The 12,617-nt window shown below is 36.1% G+C and overlaps 1 protein-coding gene across 2 annotated transcripts in view; it reads right to left on the reverse strand.

Annotated features, from left to right (window-relative positions):
- The window catches only part of BRWD1 (bromodomain and WD repeat domain containing 1), a 122,857-nt gene that overhangs the window by 44,883 nt on the left and 65,357 nt on the right, over positions 1–12,617 (reverse strand). For both annotated transcript variants that reach the window (XM_070376332.1, XM_070376321.1), the window contains 5 exons: positions 11,808–11,939; positions 8,796–8,890; positions 6,034–6,223; positions 3,957–4,082; positions 3,761–3,868 (listed from right to left, as the gene is read on the reverse strand). In XM_070376332.1, the coding sequence (XP_070232433.1) occupies positions 3,761–3,868; positions 3,957–4,082; positions 6,034–6,223; positions 8,796–8,890; positions 11,808–11,939 (651 nt within the window). The remainder of the gene's footprint in view (positions 1–3,760; positions 3,869–3,956; positions 4,083–6,033; positions 6,224–8,795; positions 8,891–11,807; positions 11,940–12,617) is intronic.

A 12,617-nucleotide genomic window follows, 5' to 3' on the forward strand; every position in this document is an offset into this window, starting at 1 on the left:
ATCTCTTTAACAAGTGGTGCTGGGAAAACTGGTCAATCACTTGTAAAAGAATGAAACTAGAACACGTTCTAACACCATACACAAAAATAAACTCAAAATGGATTAAAGATCTAAATATAAGACCAGAAACTATAAAACTCTTAGAGGAGAACATAGGCAAAACATGCTCCAACATTAATCACAGCAGGATCCTCTATGACCCACCTCCCAGAATATTGGAAATAAAAGCAAAAATAAACAAATGGGACCTAATTAAAATTAAAAGCTTCTGCACAACAAAGGAAACTATAAGCAAGGTGAAAAGACAGCCTTCAGAATGGGAGAAAATAATAGCAAATGAAGCAACTGACAAACAATTAATCTCAAAAATATACAAGCAACTCCAGCAGCTCAATTCCAGAAAAATAACAACCCAATCAAAAAATGGGCCAAAGAACTAAATAGACATTTCTCCAAAGAAGACATACAGATGGCTAACAAACACATGAAAAGATGCTCAACATCACTCATTATCAGAGAAATACAAATCAAAACCACTATGAGGTACCATTTCACACCAGTCAGAATGCCTGCGATCCAAAAGTCTACAAGCAATAAATGCTGGAGAGGGTGTGGAGAAAAGGAAACCCTCTTACACTGTTGGTGGGAATGCAAACTAGTACAGCCACTATGGAGAACAGTGTGGAGATTCCTTAAAAAACTGAAAATAGAACTGCCTTATGACCCAGCAATCCCACTGCTGGGCATACACACCGAGGAAACCAGAACTGAAAGAGAGACGTGTACCCCAATGTTCACCACAGCACTGTTTATAATAGTCAAGACATGGAAGCAACCTAGATGTCCATCAGAAGATGAATGGATAAGAAAGCTGTGGTACATATACACAATGGAGTATTACTCACTCATTAAAAAGAATATATTTGGATCAGTTCTAATGAGGTGGATGAAACTGGAGCCAAGTATACAGAGTGAAGTAAGCCAGAAAGAAAAACACCAACACAGTATACTAACACATATATATGGAATTCAGAAAGATGGTAACGATAACCCTGTATGCGAGACAGCAAAAAAGACACAGATGTATAGAACAGTCTTTTGGACTCTGTGGGAGAGGGAGAGGGTGGGATGATTTGGGAGAATGGCATTGAAACATGTATAATATAAGAAACGAATCACCAGTCCAGGTTTGATACAGGATACAGGATGCTTGGGGCTGGTGCACTGGGATGACCCAGAGGGATGGTATGGGGAGGGAGGTGGGAGGGGGGTTCAGACTGGGAACACGTGTACACCTGTGGCGGATTCATGTTGATGTATGGCAAAACCAATACAATATTGTAAAGTAATTAGCCTCCAATTAAAATAAATAAATTAAAAAAAAAAAAGGATATACGGTTAAAATAAAACAATTCCTCAAGATGATAATTCTCCACATATTCCCAAATTAAGTCAGCTCACAATTCAGGATTTCAAACCAGACGAGGGATTTAATTTATCATTAATTATAGTCATTTTTTTGCTGTATCTTCACATCTTTTTGAAGGTGTATTTAAACATTTTCTAATGTAAGCAATATGCTAATTTTAGGAAAAAACACAACAAAAGTATAAGGAGGAGGACACAAATCACCCATCAGCTCAGTATCTAAAGACAACCACTGTATACGATCGGAACTTCCTTCTCTTTCTACAGACACATTTTCATTTACATAATTTTGTATTATGCAAATCAAAATATACAAGCATTTGGCTTCCTATTCTTCAAAAATTTGATATTAAATTTCAACCTGATACATTGCCATAAATACTTGTTTATATGAAGATCTACTGTGTGTTGTGAGCTGCTCCAGGCAGTTGGGGTAAGTAAGACAGGCAAAAGGAGAGGTTCCTATTGTGAGAGAGCATCCTACTCATTAATGAGCCTTCTACCAATATCTGCTTCCTTAATGCTAACAGTATGAGATCATTCATCCACTTATTCACTACACAAAATGTTATAGTTATAATATGCCAAAGTGCTAAAAGTACAGTTGATTCTCATTATCTGCAACATTCTTATCATTCTACAGGGCCACTTAAAACAGGCAATCAGTGAGTTCACAGTGAATACTGAACCACTGCTCCTGAAGGAAAAACAAGCTCAGGTTGATACAAGTCACAGCATTTCAGTCACCTAATTAATATAGTATCTTGTGTAATGTGAATCTCCGTGTTAAAAAACCTCCTTTAATATATGTGCTGAGTCATTAACACTGGACTCACGGCCAACAGCACTATGACTCATGTCTCAGTGAAGCTACTCTAACACAGACCTTCTACCTAAGGTACATCATCACTTTCTTGTGTTTAGTTACACAAGACAGTACTTGAGCACTATGTTTGGGGACCATTTTAAACAGCAAGTCAAAAAAAAAAACAAAAAAAAACCAGCAAGTCACCACAAAAAAGCACAACAACGTGAAAAAAATTTAATGTGGCAATGAATAAAATGAAAAGAACACTTATTTACAACATGAGAGCTCAAAAGAAGCTCATCTTGTTCACCTCAGCTAAGAAACATGTTAGGTGGGCAGATCAAATTTTTTGCCAAGCTATGCATGTCTGCAAATGACTAGAAAGCATCTTGAATACTGATTCTGGTGTTACAAATAGTATACAGTGAATAGGCAAGTTGCAAATAAAAATTCACGAAAAATGAGAATCAACTGTCCTCAGGTACACAGTAATAAGTAAAAGAGATATACATTTCAAGGTATCTTAAAGCCAACTGCACAGAAGCAGAGTTTTTTCACCTTCTATAGTTAATGAAAGTATTAAAAAATACGAAGTATAAAAAATAAAAATTACCTATAATACTATTCTACATTTAATCACCACTGACATTTGTATTTATTATGGTTGACCCCATGTCTTTAAAATTTTTTTGTAACTAAAACTGTAATTTCACATCCCATTTTTCCTCTTACTGGTGAAAATGTAACGTTCATGTAACAAATACTTTACAACTTTCAGTTACATGGTGGGCTCTACATAGTAGCCAAATATAGAAACATATTGTGATTTGGTTCCTTCAGTATTGTGGGATATTTGGATTTTTTACTAATTTTTGGCTTTTATAAACAATGATACGGAATTACCTTGCTCATAAATTTGTATGCACTTTTGGTTGTTTCCTAAATTACCAAAAGTAAAATCACTGATTTTAAAGGTGTAAATATTTTCAGTTTTAATTCTAATTACCAAGATGCCTTCTAGGGAGCCTGGACTTGTTTCTTGCACCTTTATCACCAAGTTGAATAACTATTAATAAACCAAAACCTTTGCTGCTACTTGTTAGAACATGGTATTTTTCTTTAAATGTTAAAAATACATATACAAAGTACAGGGAAGCTAAAGTTTTTCCTGTACTTTATTATGCATGTCACTGAAACTTTTTTTACCAATTTTTTTGTTTGTTTGCTTTTTGGAGACTTGCACTTCTTTTGAAAATCTGTCCTGGGTACAAGCATTTTAATATTAATGGTAATATAGTCAAGATACCTTCCAGCATTGGTGGACAATGCTTATTGTCCACCAATAAGCATGTCTTCTGACTAGACCTTAATGCTTAGCAGGTTAACAGCAAAAATGTTTTTAAGGTGGAAATTAATGGAAAGATAGTAATATGGTATGCCTCCAGAGTGTTTCTTAAATGGATTTACAAATAACTACATATATATGTGCTAAATGTTTAAGACTTCATAATGCCATCATCTTACCCTAAGATCCATTTTTCTCCATGGCTCCTTGTTAGGGTTCAGTTCATAAATGTTATTTCTTCTGACAGCCTCAATATAAGCTTCATGACCCTGTCGAAAATATATTACCTACAAAAGGGAAACAGACATTTAAAAATAAAAACCTAAGAGTAATTTAATGATCCATATCCATATTTTCAAACTCTGTAACTCTCACCTCATCACCCATTTGAGGAACAAAAGGAGATTTTCGAAGTGTGGTGTCAGTTATCCAAACTGGAGGATGAAATTCATATAAATGTTCCACGTCTGCAAGCTCTGCCTGAGTCATCCTCCGCAAATTCTGCCAAGGGGAAGAGCACAAAGTTTAATAGGATAGAAAGTGGCGGCATGCACTGTTTAATTGAAAACAAAAGACTTTGGCTGTTTTATAAGCATGTCACCTAATGATTAGTTCCTAACAGCACATATATTTGGTTCATACATACACAAGAACATTATCAGTTGTATAAGCATTGTAGATCTACCAAGCACTTTCTCCTGAATCTCTAACAGATTCTTCACAGCACTCACATTACATCCTATGAAATGGGGCTAATTTCCAACTAAACCCTCTTCAACAACCCTCTTCAACACACTAAGCCTGCTTTGCCAAGACTCCCCAGTGAATTCTACCACAGACTAATTATCTCAGGCAGTCTCCTGTGGATTTGAGGTTTTGAGACTGGTAATTTTACATATGATTTCACTTACATGTGCAATTTAAAAGATGACACAAATGCACTTTCATAAAACAGAAACAGATTCACAGGCGTATAACAGACTTGTGGCTGTCAAGGGGAAGGGAGGTGGTAGAGGAATGTGTTGGGAGTCTGGGGTTGGTAGAGGCAAACTATTATATATAGGATGGATAAACAACAGGTCTACTGTAGAGCACAGAGGACTATATTCAATATTCTGTGATAAAATAGAGATAAAAAAGAGACTGGTAATTTTAAAACAGAACCACAAATTCTGATACTCTTCCTTTCCTCTTTAGCAGGTGGAGCCCAAGTCTCCTCGACTGCAGTGTGGGCTCCAACTCCTTTTAACAAAGAGAAAAAAGCATAAGTAACAATGGGCAACTTCTAAGCCTAGGTCATAAAAGGTTTAGCCCTTGTTTAATTTTTGTTCCACTTGCTCTGGGGACAATCTGCTACCAAGTTAAGAAGACACTCAAGCAGCCCTATGGAGAGATCCATGTGGTGAGGAACTGAAGCCACCAGCCAGCCAATCCATGAACAAGCTTCAAAGATCCACCTCTAGTCAAGACTTCACCACACTGTGACCCACGCCAATACGATGACTGCAACCTCATAAGTCAAAAATCAGCTAATCAGTTTCTAAATTCCTGATTCATTAAAACATGAAATAATACATGTTTGTTGTTTCTAAGATAAGTTCCAAGATGATCTGTTATACAGCAAAAGATAACTAATACAAAGACATAGCATCTTTAAATATTCAACAGGAGCACATGTACTATACGTGTAACGAGGTATAGGGATGTTATAATTAGGAGAAAAGTACTAAGACAGAACATGTCAAATGAAAATGGGAAACATGACAATAGCAGACAAAACAAAAAGGCCCTTAAAATGCCTTTAAGTATATTTCTGGTGTTGAAATTGACAGGAGAAAATAAGAGTTATGGTGGGGTTCTAAGCAAAATAGATCTTTCCCTCTGAAGTTATAGATTCAAAAAGGTGTTAAGTGCCAAGTTCAATTCAGAGCAGATTAGATAGTTTTTATAATAAAGAAATGTTTCCAAAAGTAAGTTTGTATTTTACATTTGACTCCTGATGATATATTATCAATCAAAAAAATAATAATGAAGGCTCCAAATTCCCAAACATACCCAATTTCTAAATATGGACAGAAACTATGAAAGTGTGAAAGTGAAGTCGCTCAGTCGTGTCCTACTCTTTGCGACCCCATGGACTGTAGCCTACCAGGCTTCTCCCTCCATGGGATTCTCCAGGCAAGAATACTGGAGTGGGTTGTCATTTCCTTGTGCTATACTGGCTTTTTTTTTCTGCACTGGGTTTTGAACCTAGGTCTTTCTGCCTCCAAAGTCTGTACTTTTAGCTGCTATACTTTGCAGCAGCCTATATATGTTTTGCATGTGTGCATGCTAAATCACTTCAGTTGTGTCTGACTTTGCAACTCTGTGGAATGTAGCCTGGTGGGAGTCAGAACTCCACCATAAATGAAAGTGTAGATAGATGTTATTTTTAAGGGTATACTTTTCGTACCTCTTTTTTAGGCTTATTTTCTTTCTTTCTCTTTCGTCTCCTTTTTGGAGGAGATAAATTCTCAGCAGACATTTCATCCTCTGAACTGCTGCAAAATCGAGTAATTCGTCGACGAGATGATGTTCGTAAAGGAGGCTGCAGGTGGATGCCTGCGTCAGCTGTCCAATCAGAATACCTAGAAGAAGAGTCACTGGAAAAGGAAAAGTTGTAAGTTGTATGGAACCAGAATCTAAGCCTGAATAGCAAATTAATCTACCTTAAGAGAGACAGAGACAACAGGGAGGAAAGAAAAGATCCTAGGAAGATTCAACTACCCTCACCATCAACAAATACTGACATGACCAAAGATCATGAGAAGAGAAAAATCTTCACTGACACTGGAAATTAGAAAAGGATGTAAGCCTGAGTAAATGTTTTTAAGTATAATTTAGATGAGACCTCAAGAAAGACAACATCAAGAGCCAACTAATAATTTCCCCTTCCAAAAATGAAGTGTAGTTATGAAAACAGTAGAGACCAGAAGAGCAGCACTTCCCCTAAACCGCAGGAAGCTCAGAAATGGACTCGAAATGTTAACTGGAATGACAGATCCATCAGTGAGTATACTGAGAAGCACAAGGAAAGCACAGCCACATCAAACAGAAAGCTATAAGTGGGCACAGCTTCTTGCCAAGAAGGGGATTCTCCCTGATATGAGGAAAGATCCCACAGAGGGACTAGTCTCGGCCTACTCTGGAGCAAAAGCAGTCAAATAGGAAACTCAATCTAGAAAACTAGCCCCTGCCACTGCCAGCTTTAGCAAACACAGAAGAGGATAAAGACCTTCTAACTGGGGCCATCATTACCCAACCACATACCTCCCAGGCTCCATAAAACCCATATCCAAAAGCTATTTACTATAAATGTTATTTCTGCATTATCTTTTACGCTATAAAAAGAGCTGTTTTAAAAATCTTAAGAGCATGTGCTTTGTATAATAAAATTCACGATAAGCTGAATTCAAACATAATGAATACAGAGACAGAAAGGCAACGGTGGTAGTTGCCAGGGTAGGTGGGGTGGAGTGATGAATTGCTGTTCAGTGGGTATATGTCTCAGTACTGCAAGATGAAACGAGCTCTGGAGACTGGGTGCACAACACTGTGAATATACTTAACACTACTCAACTCTACAGTTAAAAACAATTACGACGATCAATTTCATGTTCTGTATATTTCCAATCAAAATTAAATAAAAAAGACTGAGCACCAAAGAATTGATGCCTTCGAACTGTGGTGCTAGAGAAGACTCTTTTGAGAGTCTCTTGGACAGCAAAGAGATCAAACCAGTCCAATCCTAAAGGAAATCAACCCTGAATACTGACTGGAAGGACTGATTCCAATACGTTGGCCACCTGATGTGAAGAGCCGACTCACTGGAGAAGACCCTGATGCTGGGAAAGATTGAAGGCAGCAGGAGAAGGGGGTGACAGAGGATGAGATGGTTGGATGGTATCACTGACTAGATGGACATGAGTTTGATAAAACTCCAGGATGTCCATCACCATCGAAGGACAGGGAAGCCTGGGGTGCTGCAGTCCATGTGGTCACAAAAAGTTGGACACGACTGAGTGACTACAACAAACAAAACTAAACAAGTATTCTAGAAATCACTCCAGCTCCTAAGCATAATGGAATAAAAAGAAGACAAGAAAAGAAGCCAGGGGTATGATATAATAGTCTGTAAAGCAAAGTATCAATGGAAATTAAAATACTGAGTCATATTTAGGAGAGGTAATTTTCTAGACATGGTTACAGAAATAATTACGAAGAGAGAATGACGTCTAGGTTTCTGGTCTGAGCATCTGCCAAGAAAGTTGACATTTATCAAGATGAGGAGCAGATACTAACACCTTAAGTCCCATGAATTTGGATACCAAAACTAAACAAAAGCTAGTATGTATGATAAAATAACGTTTATATTTTAAGACAGGACAAGGAAAATTCAACATAAAATTATCTCTGTGTGACCATTTGGGCCTCCCTCCCTAATGAGCAGTGGGCATCAGCATTATATGTTAGCCAGAGCCACTCAAAGACAGGAGTGCCTGCTCAATAGTAAAGATCATTTTTTCTCCTTTCTTCTGACATTAGCAATTTAACTTCTTAAAAGAATAACCTGCTTTCCCAGCTCTGGAGGAGGTCACAGTACTTAGTGCTCACTTTGTACAAGTTGACCTAGACTATGTATCCTTGGTGAAACTTAAAGAAAACAGCAGTATGTCATCCTGATATACCATCTTTTATCTTGAAAATGCACGTGATTGTGCCTTCAGCTTCCAACAGGCCCAACAGTTCTCAGAGCTTCCTGCGAATCTGCCTCCTGGTTTTAATTGTTAGTTTGGCCTGATTGATTAAAATTCCCTTTTTCTTCTTCTTGATTAATTAACTGAATTTCCATCAACATAGGCAATAACTAATAAAAAATTTAACAGTGATTTTACCATTTAGACTTTGGATATTCCTCTTTATGAATGTAGCCCAAGGCTAAATTGATATTCTGAGTACACATATTTACACTTTGGCTCACATGTTTTATAGTTAAATAAAATACCCAAAATATTTTCTATAGAAACAACTGTTAATCTAGGTTTTTTTCTCCTTTTAAATGTATTAAAAACCTGACAGATGGAAGCTCTTAGATCTTGAATGTCACTCAAGTATGATTCCATTCAAGGTTATGACTAAAACGCTTCAAAGTTTAAAACAAGTAAAAACAGGTACCTTGAACTTTCACTGTCACTTTCACTCCTTCTATCACTTTTCCATTCTTCTTCTTCAGAAGAACAAGAACCTTCACTTTGATCACAAGAAGTCTCCTGATTTGTGGAAGGGAGAAAAATAAAAATCTTAATCTCCTATTTTAAACAACACAAGTCAAGAGAAACCACACAGTCCTTCTAACCAGGTAACAAAATATAATTAGGTAAACTTAAAACAAAAAGCAAGTGTCTTTACTACATCCCTTTTCTTATCAAAGAATTAGGCAAGAGAAAATATCTGTGAGACTTAATGCTACTACTATTAGCAAATAAAAACCTGATATAAGAGACCATTCTCTGAGCAAAGTTAATAAGAAGACAATGTAAACATTCTCAGTGTTTCAGACTCAAGCCAGTGTTAAGACGTGGGCAGTAGCATCTCGTGCACTTTCAGTTCTCTAATGACATATGATGTTGAACACCTTTTAGAATGCTTATGTGCTACCTGTATATCTTCTTTAACAAAGTGCCTGTTAGATCTTTTGTCGATTCTTAAATTCAATTATCTTTTTATTGAATTTTAACAATGCAAGTCCTTTATCAGATATGAGTTTTACAAACATCTCCCAGTCTGTGGCTTGTCTTTTCATTCTCCTAACAGTATTTTTCAGGCTTTTCTATTGTCAGGTTTTTCTTTCATGGATCACGGCCCTGGAATTGTATCTAAAATTCATCACACCCAAGGTCATCTAGATTTTTATTACATGTTATCTTTTAGAAATTTTATAATTTTGTATTACATTTACATTAAGTTTATGATAATTTGGAGTTAATTTTTGTGAAACTGTGTCTAGATTTTTTTCTTTTTCTTTTCCATGTGGCTATCCAGTTGTTCCATACCACTTGTTGAAAAGACTATGCTTTGTCCATTGAGTGGTCTTTGCTCCTCTGTCAAATGCTAATTGAGTCTATTTGTACTGGTCTATTTCTGGGTTTCTTATTTTGTTCCACTGATCTATTTGCCTATTCTTTCACCAGTACCATGCTGTCTTAAAAACTGTAGGTTATTTATACTAAGTCTTAAAGTCAGGTAGTAGCTATCAGTCCTGTCCTTTTGTTGCTCTTCAGTATTCTGTTAGTTATTCTAGGTGGGTTTTTTTTTCCCTCCAAACAAACTTCAGAATCTCTTCGCCAATATCCACAAAATTAACTTGCTGGGACTTTAACTGGGACTGTGTTCATCTATAGATGAAGCTGGGAAGAAATAATACCTTAACAAAGATGTGGAACACAGGAACTTTCATTCACTGGTGATCAGAATATAAAATGTAATTCAACCACTATGGGTAACAGATTGGCAATTTCTTACAGAGCTAAAAAGAAGCTGACCACAGAGGAAAATTAAACTCACATTACTAAAAAGGGGTCAATGTGAAAACGCCACATACTTTTTGATCCAACTATATAACATTTTAGAAAATGTTTATGTTCAAAACAGACTTCTAAAAAAATAACAGTAATAATAAGCTATTAAAATATACTACCTGGAAACCACACATTCTGTGAAAAATTTTACATGTTTTATCTCAGTTAACTCTCAAAACACTTCTGTAAACAAAGGCAGGGTGTTAAGACAAAGCTAACAAAACTTAAGTTTCAGAGGCTTTCAATTTATCTTGTCTATCAAGGCCTTGTGCCTTGTGTCTACTTGTAACTCCTGAGTTCTTTTTCTAAAAGATGTCCCTAAGTTTAACAAGATTCAAACCCCCAAAATCCTGGATCTATCCTGCCTGTGAGTTTTATACTGTCAAGTCACTACCTGCCCACTAACTAAATAACAACTGTGGAAAAAGATGTGAAGAAAACTGGAAACTGCATACATCACTGACTGGGACTATAAAATGCAGCCACTTTGGAAAACAGTCTGGCAATTCCTCAAAAGGTTAACTACAAAGTTACTGTATGACCCAGCAAATTGACTACTAGATATAAACCAAAATGGAAATTTATATCCTAACAAAACCCTGTACATAAATGTTGATAAGCAGCAATATTCGCCAGTCAAAAAGTAGAAGCAGAACTTCCCTGGTGATCTAGTGTTTAAGTATCTGCAGGGGATACCAGTTCAATCCCTGGTGCAGGAAGATTTCACATGCCATGGGGCAACTAAGCCATGCACCTACAGCCTGTGCTCCACAACAAGAGAAGCCAGCACAACAAGAATCCCACACACCACAACGAAGAGTAGTCCCCGCTCTCCCCAACGAGAGAAAGCCTGTGCACAGCAGCAAAGAACCAGTACAGCCAAAACTTAATTTTTTTTTTTTTGAAGTAGAAATAATACAAATGCCCACTAGCTGATGAGTGAGTAAACAAACTGCAGTCTATTCCTATAATAGAATATAGGGCAATGAAAAAGAATGAAGTACTAATCCTGCCCTGGAAGCAATGGAATCAGCCCTGAAAGCATTAAGTGAAAAAAGCCAATCACAAGATCATACTGCATGTGTTTATTAAATGAAATGTCCAGAATACAAAAATTAACAGGAATAGAAAGATTAGTGGCGGCGGCCATCCATGGAAGTACTTGCAAATGGGTATACGGTTTCTTCTTAGGTGATTAAAATATTTTGAAATTAAACAGTGGCGGTGACAGCACAATTTTGTTAATATTCTAAAACCACTGGACATTGTACATGGTATGGTACAAAGGTGTTCAAAATTGTTAGAGAAATTCGAAATGTGAAATTTCATCTTAATCTCTAGAGAATACTATTGTCGTTAGTTTAGTCGCTAAGTCATGTCAGACTTTTTGCGGCCCCATGAACTGTAGCCATTTCCCAGACAAGAATACTGCACTCCAGGGGATCTACCTGAACCAGGGATCAAACCCACAAGAAATAATAATAATGATGATAAAAATAAAAAGTAGAATACTGTATTTTTACATAATTTCAAGGTAGATTCAAAGTAAAGAATTAAGACAAATTATTATTCAAGATAATTTTGTATGTTTTAAAGTTATGAAACTCACATGTCTTATGGAGCTTGAAGATTCATTTCCAGAAGACAACTCAAGCCGTCCAAGATTTCTTCTACCATAATTTGGATATTTACGCCTACATGTCCTCTGTCTAGACTGTGACATAAAAGTCACCGAATCAGACTGAAATACAAATGTGCAGATGAGAATAAACACTTAAGTAAGTACAACCTTCAATAAAATATTAATCATTCTATCAAGTCCCTAAAAGATTTAAGGCAAAAATAATAATAGTAAGTTCAAAAAATAAAATATTCTTGAATGGGTATTTTTGCCACATATTGTTAATCAAAATTGGTTGTTTTTTGCTTTTTTGTTTTTAACTTTTAAGATATTTAGACATGGCTAAATTTAATAAGCACATTAGATCAGCATCTTCCAAACTGCATCATATTAATGCATTTACCATAATAACTACAATCCAAAAAAGAAATTACTTTAAAATATTTATCTTAGAAGTGAAAGTATATATTCCTATATTATGATGCAGTAACCAATCTTAAGAAATATATCACTGTGTGAATGCACGGAGAGAAATATCTGAAATGATCCTTAAATAACAATACAACCTATTTTCAGGTTTTAACTTTTTCGATGATTTGTTGTCAGTACTTTTCAGCTGTGCTTGAATTTTTTTAAATACTTTTTAATTAACAAAATAATTAAATAATATTTTTAAATCAGCCAAGTAAAACAGCTAGACTGAAAGAGCAGCAGCTGGGAGTGAAGTGGGGAGGAGCATGCTATTCCTTAAACACCAAAGTCACATATGTGAAAGCACTCCATGAAAGTATATATTCC

Source organism: Bos mutus, chromosome 1 (genome assembly GCF_027580195.1).
Source record: "Bos mutus isolate GX-2022 chromosome 1, NWIPB_WYAK_1.1, whole genome shotgun sequence".
In the NCBI taxonomy this organism is placed as follows: Eukaryota; Metazoa; Chordata; class Mammalia; order Artiodactyla; family Bovidae; genus Bos; species Bos mutus.